Source organism: Prenolepis imparis, unplaced genomic scaffold (assembly GCF_030444845.1).
Source record: "Prenolepis imparis isolate NDT839.2.m4 unplaced genomic scaffold, iyPreImpa1.0 SCAF_8, whole genome shotgun sequence".
Taxonomy (NCBI): Eukaryota; Metazoa; Arthropoda; class Insecta; order Hymenoptera; family Formicidae; genus Prenolepis; species Prenolepis imparis.
In genome coordinates, this window is record NW_028141166.1 from 14707772 (window position 1) to 14732526 (window position 24755).

The 24755-nt window shown below is 34.4% G+C and overlaps 4 protein-coding genes across 8 annotated transcripts; 2 read left to right on the plus strand and 2 right to left on the minus strand.

The window, feature by feature from the left end:
- Nucleotides 1–119: 119 nt before the first annotated feature.
- Nucleotides 120–8120, minus strand: Vret (vreteno). 3 transcript variants are annotated; one of them, XM_083044025.1, is made up of 17 exons: nt 7719–8118; nt 7111–7200; nt 6735–6789; nt 6236–6528; nt 5757–5936; nt 5533–5665; nt 5156–5316; nt 4630–4865; nt 3423–4557; nt 2880–3090; nt 2474–2662; nt 2084–2198; nt 1810–1997; nt 1470–1704; nt 1042–1211; nt 728–968; nt 123–641 (listed from the first exon to the last, which is right to left on the minus strand). In XM_083044025.1, exons 2-17 carry the CDS (start codon nt 7152–7154, stop codon nt 442–444), a joined length of 3786 nt encoding a protein of 1261 aa, XP_082900151.1. In that variant the 5' UTR covers nt 7155–7200; nt 7719–8118; the 3' UTR covers nt 123–441. The 3 variants fall into 3 exon arrangements, with proteins under 3 accessions (XP_082900150.1, XP_082900149.1, XP_082900151.1); XM_083044024.1 differs by having other exon boundaries at nt 120–641; nt 1855–1997; nt 3423–4865; nt 7719–8120; XM_083044023.1 differs by having other exon boundaries at nt 122–641; nt 3423–4865.
- Nucleotides 8121–8827: 707 nt separating this feature from the next.
- Reptor (repressed by TOR) lies at nt 8828–15360 on the plus strand. Of its 2 annotated transcripts, XM_083044351.1 has the most exons (6): nt 8828–9581; nt 10040–10728; nt 10927–11337; nt 11549–12040; nt 12136–12258; nt 12353–15360. In XM_083044351.1, the coding sequence occupies exons 2-6, from the start codon at nt 10107–10109 to the stop codon at nt 12445–12447; spliced, it is 1743 nt and encodes a 580-aa protein (XP_082900477.1). In that variant the 5' UTR covers nt 8828–9581; nt 10040–10106; the 3' UTR covers nt 12448–15360. The 2 variants fall into 2 exon arrangements, with proteins under 2 accessions (XP_082900477.1, XP_082900476.1); XM_083044350.1 differs by lacking the exon at nt 8828–9581 and having other exon boundaries at nt 9892–10728.
- Nucleotides 15361–15561: 201 nt separating this feature from the next.
- Nucleotides 15562–24036, plus strand: LOC145939763 (uncharacterized). The gene is made up of 11 exons (XM_083044345.1): nt 15562–15699; nt 15757–16167; nt 16594–16669; nt 16828–17228; nt 17407–19575; nt 19851–20162; nt 20391–20736; nt 20815–20981; nt 21106–21386; nt 21472–21580; nt 21756–24036. Exons 2-11 carry the CDS (start codon nt 15974–15976, stop codon nt 21862–21864), a joined length of 4164 nt encoding a protein of 1387 aa, XP_082900471.1. The 5' UTR covers nt 15562–15699; nt 15757–15973; the 3' UTR covers nt 21865–24036.
- Nucleotides 21959–24744, minus strand: LOC145939768 (SET domain-containing protein SmydA-8). 2 transcript variants are annotated; one of them, XM_083044353.1, is made up of 7 exons: nt 24268–24744; nt 23654–24022; nt 23450–23584; nt 23032–23218; nt 22812–22907; nt 22600–22685; nt 21959–22507 (listed from the first exon to the last, which is right to left on the minus strand). In XM_083044353.1, the coding sequence occupies exons 1-7, from the start codon at nt 24742–24744 to the stop codon at nt 22448–22450; spliced, it is 1410 nt and encodes a 469-aa protein (XP_082900479.1). In that variant the 3' UTR covers nt 21959–22447. The 2 variants fall into 2 exon arrangements, with proteins under 2 accessions (XP_082900479.1, XP_082900478.1); XM_083044352.1 differs by having other exon boundaries at nt 21959–22537.
- Between the last annotated feature and the right edge of the window lie 11 nt (nt 24745–24755).

Consider the following 24755-nt stretch of genomic DNA (forward strand, 5'->3'; position numbering starts at 1 on the left):
AGAATATGTATAAAATATTACAGATAAAAGCAGGTCGTTAATAAAGAGAATATTGTAGAAAATATTATGAAAATTGTTTATTAATAAATTGCAAAATTCTTATTACTTAACTAGATAGCTCTACAGCTAAAAATACTGAGATAATTTTAATAAAAACAAAATACCATATTAAATGTAACATGATTAAATGTAGTACCAGGAAAATAAAACAATTTTTTGTTTAAAAACACAAAACACATCATGATAAACTGAAAATATAAAATAAAAATAGAGTAGCATATAATATGTAACATCAGTGTATATGAATGTGTCCAAAGTTTAAAATAGATAAGAAATGTCAATGGAATTGGATCAATATTACGATTTAAAATAAAAAAATAAAATCTTAATTCTCGCACAAGATGATATAGTCCTTACTAATGAAGGTAAAAATTAAAACTTTTATGAAGGCGGTATAAGACCTTCTTCTCTTAACTTATTTTTGATATCGACCAATTCTATATTATATTCTCCACATTCCTGAGAAATGACTTCCATAATTTTAATTTTCACAATCGATTCCTTATTTTTTGGTATTAACTCTGCTAGTCTTTGTTTTATAGCAGGTGAATAATTGCTTGCATTGTCGACAGGCGCCAAATCTGTAATAAATGATACATAAGAGTTTGAATAGTGGAAAAATTATATTATCTTTATTTAATATTTACTGATAATAATTAATACTCACTGACAACTGTACACATATTTGCCATTGCCGCGGGTTTGAGAAAGTCCTTAGGCATTAATCTCATATCCTTATGTTCCACTGACTCCATGTTACCATAATCAATGTAGAGAACTTCAGCTGTGGTATGTGATTTTTTTGGATCAAGGCATACTGCACGATACCACATATCCTGATATAGTGCTAAACACAATTCGAGTTTTCTAGGTATATAATATTCCGTTTTCTCGCAGTATTCTGTTATCTGCAACAAAATAAAATATTGTGTATTGTACAAAATACAAAAACGTCAAATATTTTTTAACGCAATTATTTACCAATTTGGGCATCACTTCATTAATATGCGCATACAGGTCGAAATCATAAGGACTCATAGAGTATTTCGTGCCACCTTCTTCCTGTACATGTAGCACCAGTGCATTTACTGTATCACCCACATGTCCTAAACTAGCGACTTCTATATTGTCTATCGTATAGCAAGTGTTATCTATATTTTTAAAAAAAAATTAATTTATAATTCTTATTTCGTAAAACAAGCAAATTTTTAAGTTTTATAGTTACATAAAAATCGTGTATGTATTTTTCTCGACCAATTTTGTTAAATAGTATTTTGCATAATGGAATTAAGAAAACCATATTGAAAGATAGTATTAGATAATAAAATGATATATTGAAGATCTTCATATAATTTTGAATTAAAAAAATGTTACTTTCTAGGCATGCCTCATAATTTATGATTAATTACCATCATGGTCGTCCCGCTTCCAAGTTGGTATCAATAACTTGTTTATCTCATCGTTGATACTTTGTCCTGTAGACATTGTCAAATAAACTCCGTTTTTGAGTGGATCACCCTCATATACACAAGTCAGGGGTACTTCCTCACCTACTAATTTGCGTAGGAAAAGGTCTACTTCTGCGTTCGAGGAAATATCGGAAGGAACACCTTTCAAACTTATCCTTGCCGAACAACTTCGTTGCTATAAAGAAATGTATACACAAAAAAAAATTAATCGATATATCCAACGAAATCACGACTCCTCTATCGCATGAATGTATCACAGTAATAAAAGAATGTCACTAACTAATGCCAAGTTTTCCGGTAAAACTTTAAGTTCTTCTATGTTAACCTTGTCAACGTTTCCAAAATCGGTGTACACAACTTGAGCTTTATCATCCTTCGTTCTTACAACCATTGCACGATAACTATTCCCATCAGAGTATGGCGCGATAACTGACTGCTTATTACTTGGAAACTCGTTTAGACGCGGTGCTGCGATATGAACAAAACAACTTGTCAACATAAAACATTTACATAATTATCATCATCCCATCATGTTATTTAATTAGTTATTTTACCCGTTCGTGCACATTGTGCAACACGTTGTATAATATTGTTATAATATTCTATTGCCTCTTCATCCAGAGAACGCACAAACACTTCATAATGACTTCGATAAGAGGTAATACATATCTAAAATAATAAAAATATAAGTAAAAATGATGGAATCAACTTCAATTTACTTGTATGGTATGCATAAACTAGAGTTGGGTAAGCAAACAGATTTCATCTCTCATTGTTCAAATATACATCTTTTTATTTCCGTGTACATAATAGAAATCTACATGATATTAGTTATTAAACAATTTATATTTCCTTTGATGTGTCTGTTTACTTTTACCATCCTACTACAACCTTTAAAGATTAATTATTTAAAAATTAAACATATTTTAAGTACAAAATCAAACCTTAGATCCACTCTTTATTTCGGAAAGTGCAGGAATTGGCGGCTTTGAGTTATCTGGTATAATAGATTTCCAGGATTTCACCACAGCTTGACATACAAATTTGGAATCTTTAGTTAAGTAGACTGTAAGGTTTTCTTGCTTGCGGCTTTGTTCATTCAAGACTACTGTGAGTTCATATATTTCTCCCATCTTGAAACAACATTTAATGATAAAAATTAAACTTTGACAACACAATAAAGTATACAATCTATTTTACAATTATAATATTCTTTAGAATTCTTTCTTAATTTTTTTATAATTTTTAGAAATTTAGCGTAATTTTTTTTCAAACAATCATAATCTATTCAAAACAAATTTCAGAATATTTTAACATGTATTATGATATATAAAGTACTTGAAGACTTACTTCCAATTTGTACGGATGGTTTACTTCGCATATTACTCCAAAAGCACAGACGTCTAGGAACATTTTAGGACATGGTACAATTTTGTCTACTGTCAAAATTCTAGCTTCATCTATTGCAACAATACGTAAATCGGATGATGTCGAAGATTGTATGTATCCTCTGCACCAGCTATCTTTCCCTTCACCGCAAATTAACTCGTTTACTCGTGATCTAAAAATATAAATTTCTGTTTATTCCAACTATCTATGCTTACGTAATATTTAAATATAATATATAATAAGTGTATTTAGAGATTTTTAATATTATTATAGCTTTAATATTAATTAATATAGAATATTTCAATATAGATTTATTCTCTAAGAATATAAAGGCTCGATATATATCAAATATAAATCGGTAATAGATAGGCTATTCGAGCCGTACGCGGATGCCGTGCACAAAAATTAATTTTCGTTGGAATCGATGCACCGACATCCGCGTACGGCTTGAATAGCCTATCTATTACCGATTTATATTTGATAGATTTATTTACATATGCTTACTTGTAATGAGCAGATTCTCGTGTTTTCATACATTCATCTTGCAAGTTTTTGTAAAGCATCTCTAATTGAGTCGTATAAGCGTATTGACACAAAGTTGCACTATATTTATTCTTTTGTGTAGATTCATAAACTTGAATGAAGCCCACAAGATCTTTGGGACCTACTTTCTGAGTCAACGAATTAAGCACAATATCTAAAATACTAGGTATCTCAATTGTGGAAGCCTCTATACTTTCATTTGATACTTTTGAATTTTCTTGTCGCACAAATTTTTCTTCCGCATTATTCATATTTGAAGAACTTTCCATATGTGGAGATAAATTTTTCGATTGTTCTTTTATATCTACTATTATCGTTCTGTCAGCATCTATGGACAACATTCTAACAAAGATTTTCTCGCCACATTTGAGATTCTTGTACTTTTCACTTGCAGCTGATGACAAGCGAATTTTTCTAGCAAAATTAGGAACTTCAATCAAATCTTTTGTTATATCTCTAATCTGGGCATCATTTGGTAATATTTCATCATTACCATAATCAATGAAATGAACCTTTACAGGATTCAAGGCTATTACCATAGCTCTTTGCCAAAGATTTTTGTAAAGTACAGCATAAATATTACCAACAATCGGCTGCACGTTACGTGACCTTTTTGCAACAACTTGTAACGGTATCATTAAATTTAAGCGCGTATCTGAATCATTTTTTTTATATATCCAATATTCATCATTGCTCAACGGTATTACAATTTCTACTTCTATGAATCCTCTTTCTGATAAATATGTATCATTCGATGCGTTACTTCCTTGTCTATTAGCATTTTCTCTGTCGCAAGCAGTAGATTTTCTGTTATTCTGCGATTCGTTTCTTTGGTAAGATGGACTTCTATCACTATTGTAATTTCTATCTTTTAAATTGCTATTATTATCGAATCTTTCTTGGTTCTTAGGACTAGTCTTCTTTATAGCACCATTTTGATGACGACTTTGATTTTTGTTCGTGAAATTAGACGTCGAAGAATCTTCATCATTTCTTCTTGACTTCTCAGTATCCTCTTTAGTATTATTATATCTGTATGACTGATTTTGTTCAGAAAAATCTTTGGTATTCGTCGGATTTAATACTGGTTGATCTGCTGTTTTAATGCAAGATATATTAGTATTATTATCATGTTGAATAGACAAATGTCTATCCTTATTATTAGTACCATTATCAGTAGAACAGTTTATATCCGCATTACTCATATGCATATTAATATTTGCATTTATACTGTTTGAATTCTCTGCTTGCATCGCATTAGATGCATTAGGTCGCCGTAATTTTACCTCATTAGATGCAATTGTTTTACTTGTTACATTTAACTTTGATGGCATCTTTATTTGGTTTTCATCTTTGCTAATTTGCAACAATGACACATCATTAACTGTTTCTTCCACTAATCTTCTGTAAAGAAAAAATCGTTTGCTATATAAGTAAAAAATTTGTAATACTACTAGAATGTAATGGACAAATGCAATATATTATGGCTAGTTTATATTATTTGATAATTGATATCACTGATAATAAAACAAAGACCTCATCCAAGTAATATTTTTGTTTCAGAATAAAAAGTTTATATAAATAATATGAGCAAGAATATATTTGCAGCTAAATATATAATTTTTAATTGTTACATGTCACAATTTGCTACATGTTAAACTTGTTTATTAATTAATGTATATAAATATAATTACGGTATGCACTCGACTTTATGTCGTGGCCAATCATTTCTTTGACAGGCTATGCTACAATAGTGTGTATTACATCTTTCACAATGTTTGGTTGTTTTAGTAGAACAGATAAAACACTTTTGTATTTCATTTTTAAGTTTGTCTTCTCCATATTCATATAATCCCTGTATAAAATAAAAAATATAATTAACTCTGTATTTCTATAAGACAAATTATAGCAATTAAATCACTAAGTATTAGAGCAATAAATAATGAACAATATTGTTTTAAATTATATAGCAAACGATTTTTTTTCAGTAATATGTTAATATATTTATAAAAATAATGTTTTAGATTTTTATATAGTTTTATGTATCTTCTTGTATGTAATTGCAACATACATTATGCCGTTTTTCATGTATTTTATTAATGTATTCTTCAATGTTAGGATTCGGCTCTGGAAATTCATATAGCGTATAACCACGTCCAAGTGCTACGTGTCTCCGTCCATCTGGTGTGACAGTTACCACACCTCTGAAATAAGATGTAAAATACAATAACTATATAAAATACAATAAATATATAATCGTTATATTGTATTTGTTTAATTAAAATATATAATAACCTTGACCATAATCTATTTGTATTCACAGATTCCTCCTCCATTTCATAAACATTAGATTCTTGTGAAGGCAAAGAAGCTGTTGAAGATTCATTCTCTGGACCCGTATCTGATATTGGGCTTTGTCGTGAAAGATATTTATTTATTTTGGCTAGTATTTGGCCACGACCCACACTCTTTTGACTACAATTATATATATATTATTATTATATATCATACTTTTGCATTAAAAATATAAAACAAAAATTGTTTGTCATATAGTTATATTAAAAATTGTATTCTAAATTTATATATTTTTTAGTCTCTTTTAACTTTAAATGCCTACATCTTAAATATTTCTACAATATTATAATCTATTTATATACATTTAAAAAATCAATACATGTAAGATATATAATATTATGATTTAAAAACTTCGAATTATAATTGTTTTGTAATAACATCTCAATAATAACTAATATAAAATATATAATTGAAAGTACTGTTTCATATCATTGCTAGCAGACACAGGTGGTTCTGCAATAGCATCTATTGTTTTTGGTTTTCCTTCAGAAGCTTCTGATATATTCTGATATATTGATTCCTCTTCCTTTATAACAGATCTTTCTTTCGCAAGTGCAACTTTTAAATATAATGGTTTTTTATCATTGAGTTCACGTATAGCATGTTCAGCTTCACGATATGATTTATATGTAATATAAGCCCATTTGGCGTTATGAGGATAGAACATTCCAGTAATTACACCATATTGATTAAAAACTTCTCTAATAGCAACCTTAAATGTTATAGCAATTTATATTATTGAATAATAAGATATCTCACAATCAGTCATATATAATGTATAAGTGGCAATATGTAATTAATTAAAAATTTTAAATAATTCTGAAAATCAAATCAATAAAAAGATATATATATATATATATATATGTATACAAAACTTTTCAATAATTACAATTTATAATTAAGATTAGTAAAATATACCTCGTTTAATTCTGGTGGCAATTTATTCACATATATTGTATACTCTGTCTCCTTCCTGTAAAAAGTGATATTTGTAAAAATTAATACAAAGTAAAATATGAATATAATATATATTTAATATACTATGCAAATGTTATATCAAAGTTACTATACACTATAAAAAGTACATAAATGTGACAAAAATCATATATAAAATTACATATGAAGCAAATTTAACATAATTTAATGTTACAAGATTTTTATAGTTGCACATAAATTGTATAAAAGAACCATATTTTTCATAAATATCTATAAAATAAAATTAAAAAAAAATTCTTTGCTTTACAACATAAAAATCTCAACAAGCAACATTTATTAAAAATTACTTTGTTCTCACCTATCAAAGCTCGGTTCAGCATCGGCAAAATATGGCATAGTCATATCGTCTGTTTTTTTTCTCTCGTATGAATGCAAAACCTTGTCTCACCTTTAAAAAAATCAAAATCATACCAAAGAAATTAGTTTTCTTTGTTTATTCAAAACGATACTGAACGATACCGGCGAGGGAGCAACACGTGGCCGCACGCATAAACACCAAAGGACATTAGTTGATTCGCGGAACGAAATTTTAGATAAGTACCATATCGTAGCACAGAAGAATGTAAACACACGAGGGGAAAAGAGCACATAATTCGTATAATTATATTCGTATAATTATATTTATGAAAGAGATGAAAGAAAGCGAAAAGTAATAATTTGTTTATCTTGGCTGCACTTTTCGCGCTTGAAATAAAGTAAATATATTTTAATTGTAAGCAGAAAAAATATAGACAAAGAAAATCCAATGAATCTGATACCTAACGGATTCTCTGTCTCTCTTTTTGCATCAGTATGTATCGAAATATATACTTTTTTTCATATTCTTTGTTAACTTTTCAGATTCTTTACTTATTCGTAAAATATATCGAGCGTAGTTTAACATAATATATTATCGTGAAAACTTACCTGTTCCCTGACGAATAAAATAATGTATTTTTGATCCTTCAGATGCTCTACAGATTTACTAGATCACTACGAACAAAGAACATTCTTCTGCCGCCGAAAGAACGATAAGAATGCGATGAACAAAGCTCAACGTTTCATGTTTCATGCACTTTTTTCTTCTCCTTCTGCGACCTGCTGTTCGTCTTTTTCAGGATAGCGCCACTCTGCTCCTGTACCTCTGTCTGTCTCTTTCCCTCTCAACTTTGATTTTCTTTATTTAAAATACAATGGCTCGAAAATAAGACATAAAAAGAAAATACATATGGAAAAAATCACAGAAATTATGTAAAAATGATGAAAGTTTATTCTCGTTCGGCTCGGAATGCGATTTTTTGTTCCATTCCTTTCAAATAGACTCCGCTATATATCTGTCTTTTTTCTTATTCTTCGTTTTTAAAGGCTCATTCAGACAGGACGCGTCAAGCGTCAAGCAGCGAGCAGCAACCATTCAACAACCAATAAGCGAGGTAATATTAGCAATGGCGTAAAAAATATTGCCTCGCTTATTGGTTGCTGCTCGCTGCTTGACGCTTGACGCGTCCTGTCTGAATGAGCCTTTACAGGGTGAAAGCCATATACTTGTGATTGGTGGATAAGATGCACCACGAATTTGATGGTACCCCCCCTTATCACAAATCCTCCTCATTACAGAATAAGCTTTTGTCTATTTATTTTATATATCTAAGGGCCGGTTTCACCATCTCTGATTAACTCAATCGGTCGATTAAACTATATCCTTGTCTCTTTTTAAGAACGTAGCTGAGACAAAGATATAGTTTAATCGGTCGATTGAGTTAATCGGAGATGGTGAAACCGGCTCTAATACAATTGGTATGCATTCACGTCTTTTTACATAAATTGTCAAATAATTATAAAAACGAAAGAAATAAAATTCGCAGTCTTTTCCCCATACGTGCATAAAATATCTACAGCACGACAATCTATATACAGAATAATTCATGGTACAATCGACCAATAGCATACGAAAATCCATTCGTCACTTTGTCCATTTGAAAACAGTCGTGCCAACTGAATAGAAGAAAAAATACCACTAGAAAGATTAACAAAATAGAAAAGAAAGAAAAAAATGCTAATCTAAAAAAGAAGACACGAAGATGTTCCATATGTTGTGTAAAGGTAAATAATTCGATAGAATCTCGAGTCTCATTTGCAAGTACGCGTCTGATGCAAGAAGAAGAAGAAGAAGAAGAAGAGGAGAAAACTTTCGCCATGGATCACGCGTGACATTTCATAAGAGGACCGATCGTCAGGTGATCGTGTCCTTGGGATCGGACGAGTCCTCGGCGAGGACTTTTACCCGCGCGAAAGTATGCGTGTGTACGAGAGGCAATAATATTAGAATGAAAATTCTCGCCAAGTTACGTCGGGCGTAAAAAAAAAGTGCGGGCCGCGCACAGCGGAATACCGGCCTACGATTGGCCGACGTAATTTCGCGACGATGTGTCATGTGACCCTTTCCTCTATTTATGCAAACATCACCGATCACTTGGCCTCGCAGTCTCGTGGCAAAACAATAACAAACAACACACGTCGTAGCTACTCGCATTTCTCGCGAATTTCTCCAACCCGTTCGCGCGATTGTTTCGTCATCCAAAGCCTCTGCGCCTGGGGCAGGCGCGATCGGTCCTAGAGTCCGGATCTACGCGGACCTCGTCCGGGAAAAGAGAGTCGGACTAGGCTGGAAAAAGTGAAATCCAATCTGGGCTACTCGTCGCTATGTTGTCAGCCGCGGAAATGGCCCGCTAACGAGAATCGTGATGCGTGCGTGCTGTGAACGCGCGTGGACCAATATGTGATTTCGAGGTGCGTGTGTTGCTGTTCGCTGCTATTTTTCCCCATTTTCAGATCAGCTCCGTTGGAATTTTGTTGCAAAAAGCAGAGAGCGAGCGAGAGAGAAAGAATAGAAGGAGAGAGAGAGAGAGAGAGAAAGAGAAAGAGAAAGAGAAAGAGAATTGTTCTCCAACTCTTCCTTCGTGCATCGCTAGGTTGCAGGATCGATCGAGTTCACGGACGAGTCAAAATCGAAGTGGGCCGCGTACATTTTTTCTCATTGTTCTTCAAGTTCTATTTTATTCGTCATTTTTCGAGCTTGCTGCTAAATCCAGCTGCTAAGGAATTTTAAGAACAATTTGTTATAGTCGCGTGCACATGCATATTTTCTCTCGACACATATCAACATTAAAAGTAGGATAGGTCGAGAGCCTTGATGATTTCTCTTATTTAGAGGTAATTTTTTTATGCACCAACTTGTGGATTTTTAGAGGATATACGTAGCAAGAAGCTCGCAGCGTTCATCCCCCACGTTTCTCGTCAAAGCACGTGTTGCTAATGGACGATTCTAACAAGTACAGCGACTTTTCTCTAGCCAACACGATGGACAACGCAGTGAAGCAGGAACCTGTCCAGGAGATGAACTCGGCGTCAGCATCTGTCCCGATACCCGGAGGACACAGGGGGACTACGCGAGGAGCGTACGATCAGTTCTCTCCGTCACCCTTGGCTTTCTCCTCTGGATGGGATATGAGGAGCGAACAAATGGAATATCCCTTTAAAATGGATCCGGATCAGCTGGACATCTCGCTTAAGATGGACGAGGATGATATATTCCAAGTAGACAAGGCTGAACTAATCCAGGGCCCGACTCTTGCCGAGTTAAACGCCAATGATGAGACCCTAGAGTTGGAAGATTTAAATTTCGATGATCTATTGTTGCCCGAAGAAAGGGCAACACAGCCGATGAAAATAGAGACTGCACCTTCATTGTCCGGCTCTCTATTTAGTAGTGGAATAGGATTCGCATCTAGTAGTTTTCCTCAATCTGGATTAACTTATCGAAGCTGTCCTACATATACAAATACATATGCTTTTAATAGAAATTCAACTATCACAGATAATGCAGAAGCTGTCAGTCCTACTGCATTTGCTAGTCCAGGCACTAGCAACATTGCAGGTATGCACACATCAATATAGTTTAGAAATAATAAAATAATATTAAATAAAAAATAAATAAATGATTAAATATATAAAAATAATCAGATTTTTTAATAATAATAGTAGTATAAAACATTTGTAATTGGTTTGTATATATAATCTATGATTTATTATTTTTGATAATAAAAATGAAAATGTGGTATTGTAATTCATACAGGTAGTTCCACAGCGAGTTCATCAACTTCACCACATCCTCCAGGACGACTTCTTGGATCATCTACTTTACATGAACTACTTCTGAGAAGAGGTGAAAATTCACTTAATAATCCAGTATCCAGTCAACCGGATAATATCTCTACAGTAGGTGGTAAACCTAAAGTTTCGAGACTCTCTATGTCTGCACCAACACAGGCAATGGGGCATCTAGATCAGATCTGGGCTCATAGAGAACCACGTCAACATCTGTTAAGTACTAGTAGTTTGGTAGAGGCAGAATCGACAAGTAGTCTGAGTACTGGAGGTGCACTGAGTCCAGATCCACTCTGTATTGATCCTCTTAGCCACGATGAAGGCTATGAAGACAGTGATGAAGATAGCGATCATGATGATGACTACAGTAGTGATAATGGTATTTATATATTATTATATTATACATAATAATAATATACAAAATATATAATAGTATAATTAATATTAAATATAATTTATTACAATATTATTTTAGGATCTCTTATAGAGGTTAATTTATTTTATATTTTTATAAAATTAAGTAAAATCTTAAATTAATTATAAATTAAGTAAAATTACAAAATATAACTAAATTACCGTTTATTTACTAGATACAGGTGGAAGTGATGGTGAAGACCAGAGTAACAACAGAATAGGAACAGGAACTACAGAATTGGGGAAAGAAAACAGACATAAGAAAGAAAGATTCTTCTGGCAATATAATGTTCAAGCAAAGGGACCAAAAGGACAACGATTGATCGCTCGAGCGCGCTTAGAAGACCCGCATGTTCTGAACGAAGCAACCGATCCAGTATTTAGTCCTCAGTGCGCTCTCAGAGGAATCAAACATAGCGGAAAAGCACGAAAAGGAGATGGAAACGATCTTACGCCGAATCCTCGTAAACTTCATAGTATTGGACGAGAATTAAACAATCTCAATCGTATTATAAATGATATGACACCTGTTTCGGAATTACCTTTCCCAGCAAGACCAAAGACACGTAAAGAAAAGAATAAATTAGCTTCGCGAGCATGTCGCTTGAAGAAAAAGGCTCAACATGAAGCTAATAAGATAAAGTTGCATGGACTCGAACAAGAACACAGTTGAGTATATGTCGAAATAGAAAAAAAATTTTTTTTTTATAAGATTATGTCAAATGTATAGCAGATTAAAAAACTAAAATAATTTCTTTTACAGGACGTCTTATACAAGGTATATCGCAAGCTAAATATACGCTTGCTAAAAAATTAGCTGAATCCAATCCTGAGAATCAAGAAGAGCTTACTCGACAAATGGAGAAATATTACAAAGTGGCTACCAGTGAGTAATATCTTAATGTTATTTTTTTTTTAAACATGTATAATAAACATAAATTATCAGTATTATTCTCATACGCGAATTTACTGTGTTACAGAAATGCGAATAGCAAATTATTCGACAGATTTTGTGAACAAGATATTGGAAAATATTAGAGCTGGTATACCTGATGGTGGCATCGATAACTTTTAATATAGAAAATTGTTCTCTTATAAATCTTGTGTCTACATATGTATATAATATTAGAAAAATTAGAATATGCTATATATATATATATATATATATATATATATATATATATATATATATATAGAATAACGCTTTCTGTCTAAACTTTATTGCTATTTCAAAAAATAGATTTATAGTCGATGCATAATTAACAGATTCCATATATATAAGTATTGTTTCAGAAAATATTTATCAATGTGATTGAGAAACGAAACCTTGATATATTGGTTTAACTTCTAAAAATTTATAAATCATGAATGTTTTTTTTTATGAAACTATATTTTTGCACATATATATTGTTAAACTGTACATACTATTTCTCGTGCTGTAGCTTCAGTATCGTATGTTTTTATATAAGAACACAAAATATTTTTTTTTTTTTACAATTATATATCTTTTCCCTTCTTGAGAAAATACGATTATATATCCTGATAAAAGTGCAAAGAAAAAAGTGCCGAATGTCACTTAAAAATTCTGATAGACCATTAGATATCATCAATGTCCATTATCGCTAAGTGTTGCAAATATTGTGGCTTTAATTTTAATTCTTAACTTGGTGTAAATGCATCAGCAAAGCGTTTTGCCCCATTTACGAACAATTACGAAAATAACAAATAAGATTAATAATTATATATATATATATATTTTATATATGTGTATATAATTAAATCTTATAATTTACATATGTTAAATTCAATCATATTAATTGCTAAGTTGTTGCCGAATTCAGAATACAATTCCGATGATTCTCATCGCACTCTGAATATAGTCAATTGTTGAGCAATTATTAATGATCAAGGTTTCGAAATTATTGTGGTTGTGTATAATGCAACAATAAGATAAAAATTGACATTGATGATTTTTTTTTAATATTCTGACAATGATGTAGTTTTAAACGTAATAGTAACAGATCAAGAATGTGCATATATAAGCACTTAGGAACGAGCTTTGAATTATATAGTTGTTTGCTGTTTGCTGACTCGATCTACCTCAGAACGAAACACTATACCTACATGTATGTATGTGTGTGTGTGTGTGTGTATATAGATATATATATATATATATTCAATATATGTATATAATATATATATGGGTTTAAGATGAAAGAACGATTTATGGAAAGATAGTAATCGTGGCGTGACGATATATTGTTGCTTTATGATTTTAGAAGAGAGGATGGATGTAGTGCTGATATATATATATATATACACACATCCCCTTTGTTCTCAATGTTATAACGATTGTACGCCGCGATTAATATTACAATTCTATTTTGCTAATTACTAATATACATACATATATTTTAAATATACGCAAGCTGTTAATCCATATTATATTCGTACTAATATTTTTTTAATCGATTTTTGTATGTAAAGTTGCGCAAATTATAGTGTTTATGAAAAAGTGTGGATATATAGTCATGTGATTATATACAGATATAAATACAGATGTTGTATAATCCTTATCAAATCGTTATGCAGTCTAATTTATTGTTATGCGAGTTACCGTAAGAGTTTTATTTGCTGTATGTTTAATGTCGGCAAGAGTTTAGTGTAAAACCAATGTAGCACGAAACGTCATTCCGAGATATCATCGTAGTCACAAAAAGTATGCAAGAATTGCGTGTAATAAAAATCTTTTTTCAGGGTGTGCAATATACGTTCTCGTACGAAATGTCATTTTGTTATTCAACGCGATTTCTTTTTTTTTTTTATGATAATGTACTTGCGTATGTTGTGTTTGTGCACTCGATGCTTTGATTGCGGTTGCATCAATGAATCGCTATGTTGATAGAATAGACGTGCAGTTTGTTTTTGTTATTAAGGATCGTTGATGTGAAATGTAAAATTGCATTTGGCGTGTAAACGTATTCCGGCATTAATCATGTTAATCGAGTTACTACGGCAAACGATCCGACGATAAATTTCATCAGAATGTAAAGGCAAAGTTGAATTGTCATTTTTATTCTAATAAAAAAACCATGTGGACAGCAAAAGCGAACTTTTCAATTAATAATTATTCATTAACATGTATAAGAAATAAAATTAATTCTGAGTCAAGCCTTTTCTTTTCGCGAGCTTCTATAAAAATAAGATGATACGGCACTGTTTATATCCATCATTAGTCATCCATCGGTCATCCGATCAGTCACGGTCATTAGACCTAACATGGTTTTTTCATTAAATCATCCGATTTCCACATATTTTCCACTGCGGATGCGTAAGAGTGCGATATATGTCATGCGTATGCTATATATGCCGAGGATTTTTCTTACTGTATGTGTGAATTACAAAAAAAGGAAGATACTGCGATTATAAATCAATGAAAATCAATGCAAGTAAAATAAACATGCAATAAAAAAACAAAGTGTATCAGAAATAAGTAGTTAAACTTTATAAACATATTCCATTGTCAAATTTGGCCATGTATTTCTGAGAAACATCCTCTGTATATAAATAAAATATATCCGATCGCGATCAGAAAACTATATTTTCTATATGATAAAATTATTAATGAGTAATACATATATATATATATATATATATATATATATATATATATATATGTATATCGCGATGATAGATCATCTCGAAACGCAATTGGACGCGATAAAGTATCGGACGAAATATATGTATTTTGTGACTCGTATAAATTATTATTATATAATTGTAAAAATTAATAACTCAATAATCATTTTATCATGAGAAATTATAGTTTTCTCATATCGATCACGATTGCGTGTAGAAATGCATTTTTCGCATAATATATTCATTTAATCGAAGTGACATAAATACAAATGAAAAATTAAGATTTCGTAACAATCTTTAAGGACAATAATTATTTCTTTATTTAATTTTAATTAGATGAGTCACAAATATATGTATATTATTCCGTCCAATGTTTTGTCCAATTAATTCGGATTAAAAATGTGTTTTTCGAGGATCTATCATCGCGATATATATACATAGTTACAAATAAATTGTAAAAGTTAATAACTCATTAGTGATTTTGTCGTAGAAAATAATTTCCATAGGTATATCGTTCGCGATTTTGAATAGAAAAAATGGAGGTCTCGTCGCATTGCGAATGCTCGTAAATACGCCTGAATTAAAACTTCTTCGCAATATATACTTTCCTAATGCATACTTCTTTGTACAACATGTTTTGCTATTAACTCAGGCGAGAGATGACACGGAGAACAAAGTCTGCGAAGAGGTATGTATTAGGAGAGTATATACGGCGAAGAGGTTTTAATTCAGGCCTATTTTGTAGGTACATTACAGCTAGAAAACTACATTATCGACCATAAATACGTGCGGTCCTGGCAGCGGCTGACAGAGATGGTTTACCCAACCTATTCCGCAATCCGCGTCGAGGTTGAGATCATCGCAACGTATGACGATTGACGATTCCGCACGGCACGTGAACACCTGCATGCTCGCAGTTATGTGCTTCCATTGTGAAAATACAAGTGCTTTATGGTGATAATATGTCAAAACCAAACATAAGGAAGATAACGGCTGACCCTACGAAATGTAATACAGACTCTTCTCGACGGCCGAGTGTGTTTGAGAGGTTGGGCACCAAACCAGCGATCGCCGCCACCACCACCGCTCAGAATACAACGGATTATTGCAGAAATTGGGCCCTCAACGGCAGTTGTTCCTACGGCAAGAATTGCAAGTGAGTGCTTATTTATTTTGCCAATATTTTTTGCCGACAAAAATATCTTCTCCACAACATGTATATATATATATGTATATCTTCGCGATTAATCAATTAGGAGATTCTACATTTGTATACAAAAGAGTGCTCAAATTGCATTTATTTAAGGCACGTAGACTAATAATGAAGAATAAAGAGAAATTCTTATAATATATGACTAATTACAACTCATTCTTGGAAGAGAAATTAGAGTAAAAAAAAATAAATTTAAATTCACTTAAATATTCCAAACAAATGTGTTTAATAATCAAACTGGTTTGCTCTTTTTATATCAGTAATTTATACTGAGACTGAATCAGATCTATTTTATAAAGTATTAGCGAAACTGAGACTTATTGTAGAGTATTAAGCTATATAAATTTTCTGTTTCTCTTTTTTAATTAGATACGCAAATACACATACATTGATAAGTCCATCCAAACGTGCTAAGAAAGATAATGCGATCGCAAGCACATCTGGGGTAAGTACATTATATTTTTATATTTATAATAATAATTTTATGTGATACGTGGCATTTTCAAAAACATGTAAAATACAATAGAATTAATCAGAGTTGAAATAAATAATTGACTGGTTGTAAGCTAAGGGTTTTTAATTTTAATTTTCTCAATATTATAGCTCATTGAAGATCCTTTCAAACGGCTTACGTCAAAAATCGTGAAAAAAGCGTCACACAGTCCAGATTTGAATATAGAAGAGTGGAATCAAACGGATCTCGAGTACGAGGACGAGAAGGTGTTGGAGAGACGGCGGCAATTGTTACAACGAGAACTGGAATTACAAATGAAGAAGGATAAAGAAGTACATGGCAAGGATAAAGTGAGACAGAAAAAAAAGGCTATGAGCTCCTCCTCTAGTTCACGCACTTCCAGTACATCTAGTAGTAGTAGCAGCTCCAGCAGCGAAGACTCATCTTCCACATCAACGTCAGATTTACGAAAGAAAGTCAAGAAGATCAAAACAAAGAGACATCATAGCGCTTCCACTGATTACGACGAAGATAAAGAGAAAAAAAGAAAGTGAGTATATATGTCTTTTAATACTTGTAATATTCTCAATATTTTAATACATAATATAAATCATTTAAAAAATTATTTAAATAAACTATTATATTATTTCAACAATAGAGTTATATAAAAACATGTTACCTTATTGTGTATAATCCATTAATCAAATTTGTTTTTATAAACTTTACAGATTGAAGCTTAAGAGGCTGGGAGCGAAAAACGACAAAGCCGTCAGCAAGAAGAAACGTAAGCTCGAGAGCAATTCCACGAAAAAAGATCTTACCACGAGATCAGTCAAGAAGCATGCTTCGTTATCCGCATCAAGAAAACATCCTAGCTTATTGCGCGCTAGATCACCTGCTGCAATACAACAAGGATCTACGAGTGGGATTACATCTACATCAGCCGTAGTATTGGGCTCGTCGGTTTCCGCGGCGCATCACGCGTCATCGTCTGGGAAAATACGGGAGAGAAACAGAAGCGAATCGCCGAAAGCGATGAAGGGCAACAGAGAAATTGACAAGGAAGACGGCAGGCATTACAAGAAAGTGCGTGACGTAGAGGAGTGTTTGTCCAAGGATACATCCAAATGCAAGCCGTTTGATAAGATCAAGGAACAACAGGATAAGGAGAAGAGTCGCGCGAGCGACGAGAAGATCAAGTCGGATGACCGGTTGAGATCCAAGTGCAAGGACAAGGACGTGCGTTCGCGTACACCACCGCCTCCTCTATCATCATCGGAACGATCGACAAAGCATCAGCACATCAAGGAAAGCACGTCCTCGAAGACACGACGTAGTCGAACGCCTGATAAAACACCGTCAAGAGCGAGGCGTGATCTCACCCCGGTGAAAAATCCGGAGAAACGAGCCAGCTCGTCGAGTCGCGCGAGAGACACGGAGAAGAAGGAGCGCGACTCGCACAAGAGGGACAAGAGCAAAGAGCGGGAGGACGCGAAAAAGAGCGAGCAGACCTCGAGTAATAAGGCGAAGCAGACGAGTCAGGACGAGAACTATCGCAGGAGTAACCCGAGCAAGGACAATTTCGACGAAAAGACCTACGGTGGCGACAAGACGCGACAGAAGAGTCGCGAACGTCAGCGCGAAAAGGACATGAGAGATGAGCGTCACTCCAGGTTGACTCGCGATCAACGTCAGGAACCTCCGCGCGACAAGGATAAGGATGAATCTCAGGAACGTTGCCGTAACGAGAGGCAGCGAGAGCGAGATCGCGAGAGGGAACGCGAACGCGACCGGGACAGGGATCGCGATCGAGAACGAGAGCGCGAGCGTGATCGCGAACGGGAGAGAGATCGAGAGACCCGAGAACGCGGGGATCGCGATCGAGATAGAGACAGAGAAAAATCTATGAAGTCGCGAGAGAGGGACGTATCCGCAGTGGTCTCGTCCACGACGTTAAATCTTCCCGCGGATAAGAGTTCGCGTTACAGCAGCAGCAGCAGACTCAAGGAACGACCCTTGAGCAAGGACGTGTCGTTCGAGAAGAACAGCGGCGTTCGCGAGCGAAGCAGAAGCGAACGCGAGCGGGAGAGATCCGAGACGAAGGCTCTCGCCGAGCGGGACCGGAATTCGACGCAATTGCGTCTGGATGCGAGGTACGAGAGAGGTGGCGCTGTCGAGAAGGACGCATCGTCCTTGAGTCGCGGCAAGTCGAACGTGAATTCACCGCGGGATCGCATGGATCGTTTCCGAGAGACGTCCTTGGATCGTGCGCCCTTACACGACAAGGGCGGGCATACTGTGACATCGTCGAGCATCCAGTCGACGGCGCCGTTACCGCTGGTGTCTACGACCTCATCTTCGGCGATCGCGATATCCGCTCCACCATCGTCCCGGGATCATCTGATGGACATGGACAGTCACTATGATAGGGATAGGCACGGCAGAAGATTCGGCATGAGATACGAAAGGGAACACAACAGCAGGAAGGATCAAGCGCGAATCGAGCCGAATCGTCTTCCGAACAAGATCGATCGGATAGCGGATCGTCGGGACATGACTAGTCCAAGACGCGCCGTGGAAGTGGACAGGAATTTCGGTAGGAATTACGGCAGAATGCCGGAGCATTGGGACGAGCAGGAAGAGTCGACTCTTCACGGGATGGAATATCGCGATCACGCTCATATTCACGATGATGGGAGGAAAACCATCGAGGGTAGACGGTACGACAGTCCCTTCGAGGAGAGACGCGTCGCTCGTGAAGAGAGATCCAAGGAGTCGAGATACATGATCCAGACTACAGAGCGAACGTCCTTCGATGATCACCGTCATCATCACCATCATCATCGACATCCTCTCTATACTGGCGATAAACTGAGAAATAGTGGAGCTGGAATTAGGTAATTGTAATATCAGAAGAGTGTTACACTTATCCTTTTATCGTTCTTGCATCAAAGAATATTGATATTAAATTACTTTTCTATATGTAGCCTTTTACTATAGCATTGAAGCAAAAATTGCAAATTGATCAATGATGTGTCAAAGAATTTTAGAAGTTCTCATTTTTTTAATGTTAATTTTACGTAATTTATATATATAAAGAAATTTTTAAAAATAGATATATATGTATAGCTAAGTATATATTATTCATTCTTCTCTCTTTTTTGTCAATTAGGGATGAGACTGTTTCAAACGACGATTGGGAAGGACATCATCGCGACGTGGAACACGGTCGAGATCGGAGTTATCCAACGGCAGAATGGGAGGAGAGAGAGTGGCGCACGAGAACATTATGGGAAGGCAGAGACAGTCTTCCTCGTTCGGAGATACACGATGACGAGTGGAACCCTTCCCGATATGACAGTTCAGTGGCTGACTGGAAGTCCAACGATGCGCGGAAGTGGGATAATCAGAACGTGCATGTTCGATCGCATTACAGGAACGAACGCTCGAAAGACTTGGAAGTCGGAGAATCTACGCAACATAAGTAAGCATGTAACATAGTCTCTCGTATACAAGAGAAGATTAAAGTATAAAATATTAGATAGATAGATTAAAATAATTATTATATTATAGATAGATTAAAATATTATATACATATATATATATATATTTATATATATATATATATATATATAATGGAGAATATTATGTATACATATACATACATACATACATATATCATAATATTCTCCATTAATCCAATTTTTTTTAGCAAAAGACGATCATATAATCCACCGGAAACGAGAGAGGAGCCAACGATTCAGACTTCTGCTAAACAGGCTGCTATTTATGGCAGCATGAAAGAAGAACCTATCAACAAAAAACTGATGGAACTTGCCGAAGGCAAATTGTGTACAACTACTACGAGGGAAAAATCCACGGACAGTTTCCAAAAGAAAAATTCACAAAAGGATAAGCCGGAAATCAAGGAACCCGTCACGACGGAACCGAAACGTCCCATAGCCGACGATTCTTTGCAAACTCTTCACACTGAGAGCGATTTGAGTGATATTAGCGACGATCCTGATGATATATTGAATATGGAGGAAGATACTACGGTATGCGTTGTATATTTTTGTATTTTTATTTTTTGTGCTGCAAAAAAATGCTTACGAATTTACGTAATATTTCGACAGGATATGGAAAATAATAAAACGCGGACAAACAAGAAAGTATCGGATGCTGCACATCGCGACGCACAATCAACCGCACAGGAGCCGGCTCAGTTATCTCCGAAAGAACCTGTAGAAGAAACTATTTTCAGTTCAAAATCTAAGGATAACGCCGATACAGTGTCATTGAAGTAAGATTGGATAATTATAAAATACTATAATCAGAATAAAAATGTTTTCTATTATAAAAATTATTTTCAATTTTATATAAAAAATTTTATATAATTATATAATTTTATATTCTTGTGTTAATAGGAACATAGAGGACGAAAATATGGAAACTATGGACTTTGAAGAAATTTCTGATGGCGAGTTGGAAGAAGATATCAAAACGAGCGGCAAAGGACTGGGCGATGCTTTAGGTGTCGATTGGGAATCTCTCGTGAAAGAAACGCAAGCGAGGAGAATCGTCTCGTCGAATCAAGATTCTACGGAGAATCGATGGCAGTGTAAAGCTATATTCTATAGAATCGGTATATCTAAGAAGTATATGAGCGAAGATTTCGTAAAATATCTACGAAAAAAATATGAGAATGGTGAGTATTTTTTGATATAACTTTGCTAAAGTCAGAAATGAGTTGGCGAAACATTTTTCAAATCTTCTTTTTATGAATCGTAAAGAATTCTTGCTTGCTGATATCGCGCTGATGCACACGGCGCTCGCGCGAAATCGATTGCTGCAGGATTTGGATAATGGTGCAATGCCCACTGTAGATGATTTTTTGTACAGGTGAATATTAAGTCGTATTAAATTTGCTAATTATGCTAATTAAGAACATACACAAATAGTGAAATTTTTTGCGCATTTTTTAAATGAAAATTAAAATAATTTGTAGAAAATTTTCTGTCATATATATATATTTTGTAATACTCTTGTGCTTATAATGTAATGAATTTTATTACAGAAATAACAATGCGAGTTATGACGAAGATGTGGATTACGATCTGGAAACACTAAAGTCAAGTGCTGCGTTGTATGAGGAAGCAAAATGCTTATTACAGCAAGTAGTATGAAAAAGTGATATCAAATTTACGTATAAAATAACTACTAATTTTTTTTTGTATTGATTGTACAAGATATATATGTACACTGCCTTGTGTGAATGTGTGTGTGTGTGTGTGTGTGTGTGTGTGTGTGTGTGTGTCTGCGTGTGTGAAGGGATCTATTTCACGCTATAACAGATCGTATCATAACTTTTAATTGACATGAAACTATGACTTAATTATCGGTTGAACATAATTTTTGCCTGAACATTTGCATCTTTGATGAAAGTCTCAATGAGTATTCGCATATTTTAAACGTAAATGTTTCAACTTTAATCTCTATCAAATACGTACTTTTGACTAGAATATAATAATCGCTTACACTTTTTTATCGTAATAACTATATTTGTATATATTTACAACCCTTTCTTGTCATAAGCTGTATGTCGCGTGCAAAAAAGTACGAAAACAGATGGTTAGATTGTAAAAATCGTAATATACATAGCAATATATGATGCATTATTTACTTCAAATATGCTCGTACACACATGTATATCCATCCTAGACATCGAATAGTTCAATAAATACAACTTCAGAACGATGTCTTTTCGCGTTAATCACTTTTACAAATACAGGCTGCGCCGACATCGTTTTGCAATATATCCATTGCCTGCTGTAATAAGCATTTATTATCCTCGTTATCCTAAAAAAATGATTTAAGACGATAATTGAGACATGTATAAACGAGAATTATATTTCTCATACCTTTATGCGTGGATATGATTGTTCTTCCGAAATCTTGCGCTTAGACAATTCAAGATTCGTACGATATAGTTCGTATAAAACAAGGCCTAGAAAATATATTACGAGAATATTAAAAATTATCTTTTTTTATTTCTTGAATGAAGCTATGAAATAATATAATTTGGAGAAAAATTTTTATTAATTTATACAAAAGAAAAGAGTGATTATGTTACCTTTTTTAATAGAATCTCCAGAGCCTAAAATATCCAAAGTATAAAGTATGTCGTTACAATACATTTTCTTGATTCTAAGTTCTGCATCCGTAAGATCTGCAATAACACAAATTACGTTTCGCTTAAATTATGTGTGTGATGTATAATATAAAAGTAATAGTTTGTAAAATATTCCGCGTGCGATGTCGGAATAAGCTAGAAAATATAACACACATCTTACTTTTCCATTTAAGATCCGGCACTCTGCCAAAGTAAGAGATTATACGATACTTGACATGTAACATAATGTAATTAGTGGCAGGAATCAATTTTGATAATATCGCTTCTATAAATTTGAGAATCTCTCGTGGAGTCTTGTACATTGCGTCAAAAACAAGCGCATTCAATGCCGAATGAATGCATTCAATCTGTAACAAGACAGGCTATCAAAGCAAGATGACTTTAATTAATTAGATAATTATATAAATACTGTAATCATATAAATATACGAACATACTATTAATACGCAAATAAATAACTTCTCGAAATCAATAATTGCAGAGAAGATATTTATTCTGAAAGAGTAGTTAAAAAGTAGAGAATAATTATTTATATCACGTGCAAAAATATAAAGCATTATTTCAACTTCTAGATATCACCTGTCTACGATTCACGCAGATCTGACACTTGTCGCAGATCCAGGGAGATTCAAGACTAAGAGGATTGCGTGGTAGCAAATGACCTGGACAATCATCCTTCGCGCAGAAAAGCGCTCCGAGTTGGGACCCGAATTCCTGAGGAAAGAAAAGGAACATCCCACGTAAGTTTGTCGTTTGCGACGAACTTTTTCTTTATCTACGTACCGAGGGATCGGAGCATCTACTGCAGTCGCAGGAGAAGTGTTTGGTGGCTCTCAGGAACTGTCTCCTGCTTGACGTATCCCACAGCAAGTCGGTGTAGGACATGGTGAGCTCTTTGCCAGCAGCGATCGGCATCGCTGCGCTCACGTAGAGTCGTTGCTGATCATCGAAGTGGTGCCTGGTGTTCGGCACGCAGCAATGATTCTGCATCGAACTTATGGAATAAAGACCGCGTAGACTCGTGGTGCATTCCTCGTTTTTCGCGACCACGACTTCGAAGGAATTTGTGTTGAAGATCTCGCAAATGTGTCTCATAAGTTCCATTTGCTCCTCGCTTGGAAGGTTGCTCACGCTTCTTTTGAGCAGATCGATCTTAAAGTTCACGGTATTTTATATAGACATATTTTTTATTTAATATATATTATTATACTGCATATTTTTTTCGTTCTTCTATATAAGTCTATCTAATATCGCTCAAAAGAATATTGTTCACATATAACTAAAATGATATAATTGCATAATAAATTTTAGCAAAATAATTTTTATAGAAAAAATTACATTAATTATAGGAAAAACTTATGGAATATCTACAAAAGAAAAGTAAATCGAATCAATACCTCGTGATTACGAGTAAGATTCGAATGGCACTCGAAGGCGTACAAGAGTTTGCGCTGCTCCTTCGACAACGTAAGACCGCGTATGGGTACCACTGCAAGCAGAAGATCCTTGGACCAGGTGGAACCGCAGGTCGGCATCCACTCTCTGAGTAATCGACACTCCTGAGAGTGCGACATCGAGTTCTCGCATTCCGTCGAACAGATCGGCAAACCGCAACCATGATCGCAGGGAAACAGAGGGCAATTGTTCTTGTAACAGACGACGCACATCGGCAGGTATTTGCTGTAACACCGCGGTCCTATTAACAGCGGGACATCCGTGAAGATCAGTTCGCCGACTCGAATGTCTCGTGTGGCGAACATTCCGCGACCTTTCGAAGGAGAGCGCTTGATGGTCCACGACTTGGGTTCATCTCGCGCAAAATTATTCTCTCGTAGATGAGACTCGAGCAATTCCATCGTCTCACGCGGTTCCATCTGTCACGAAT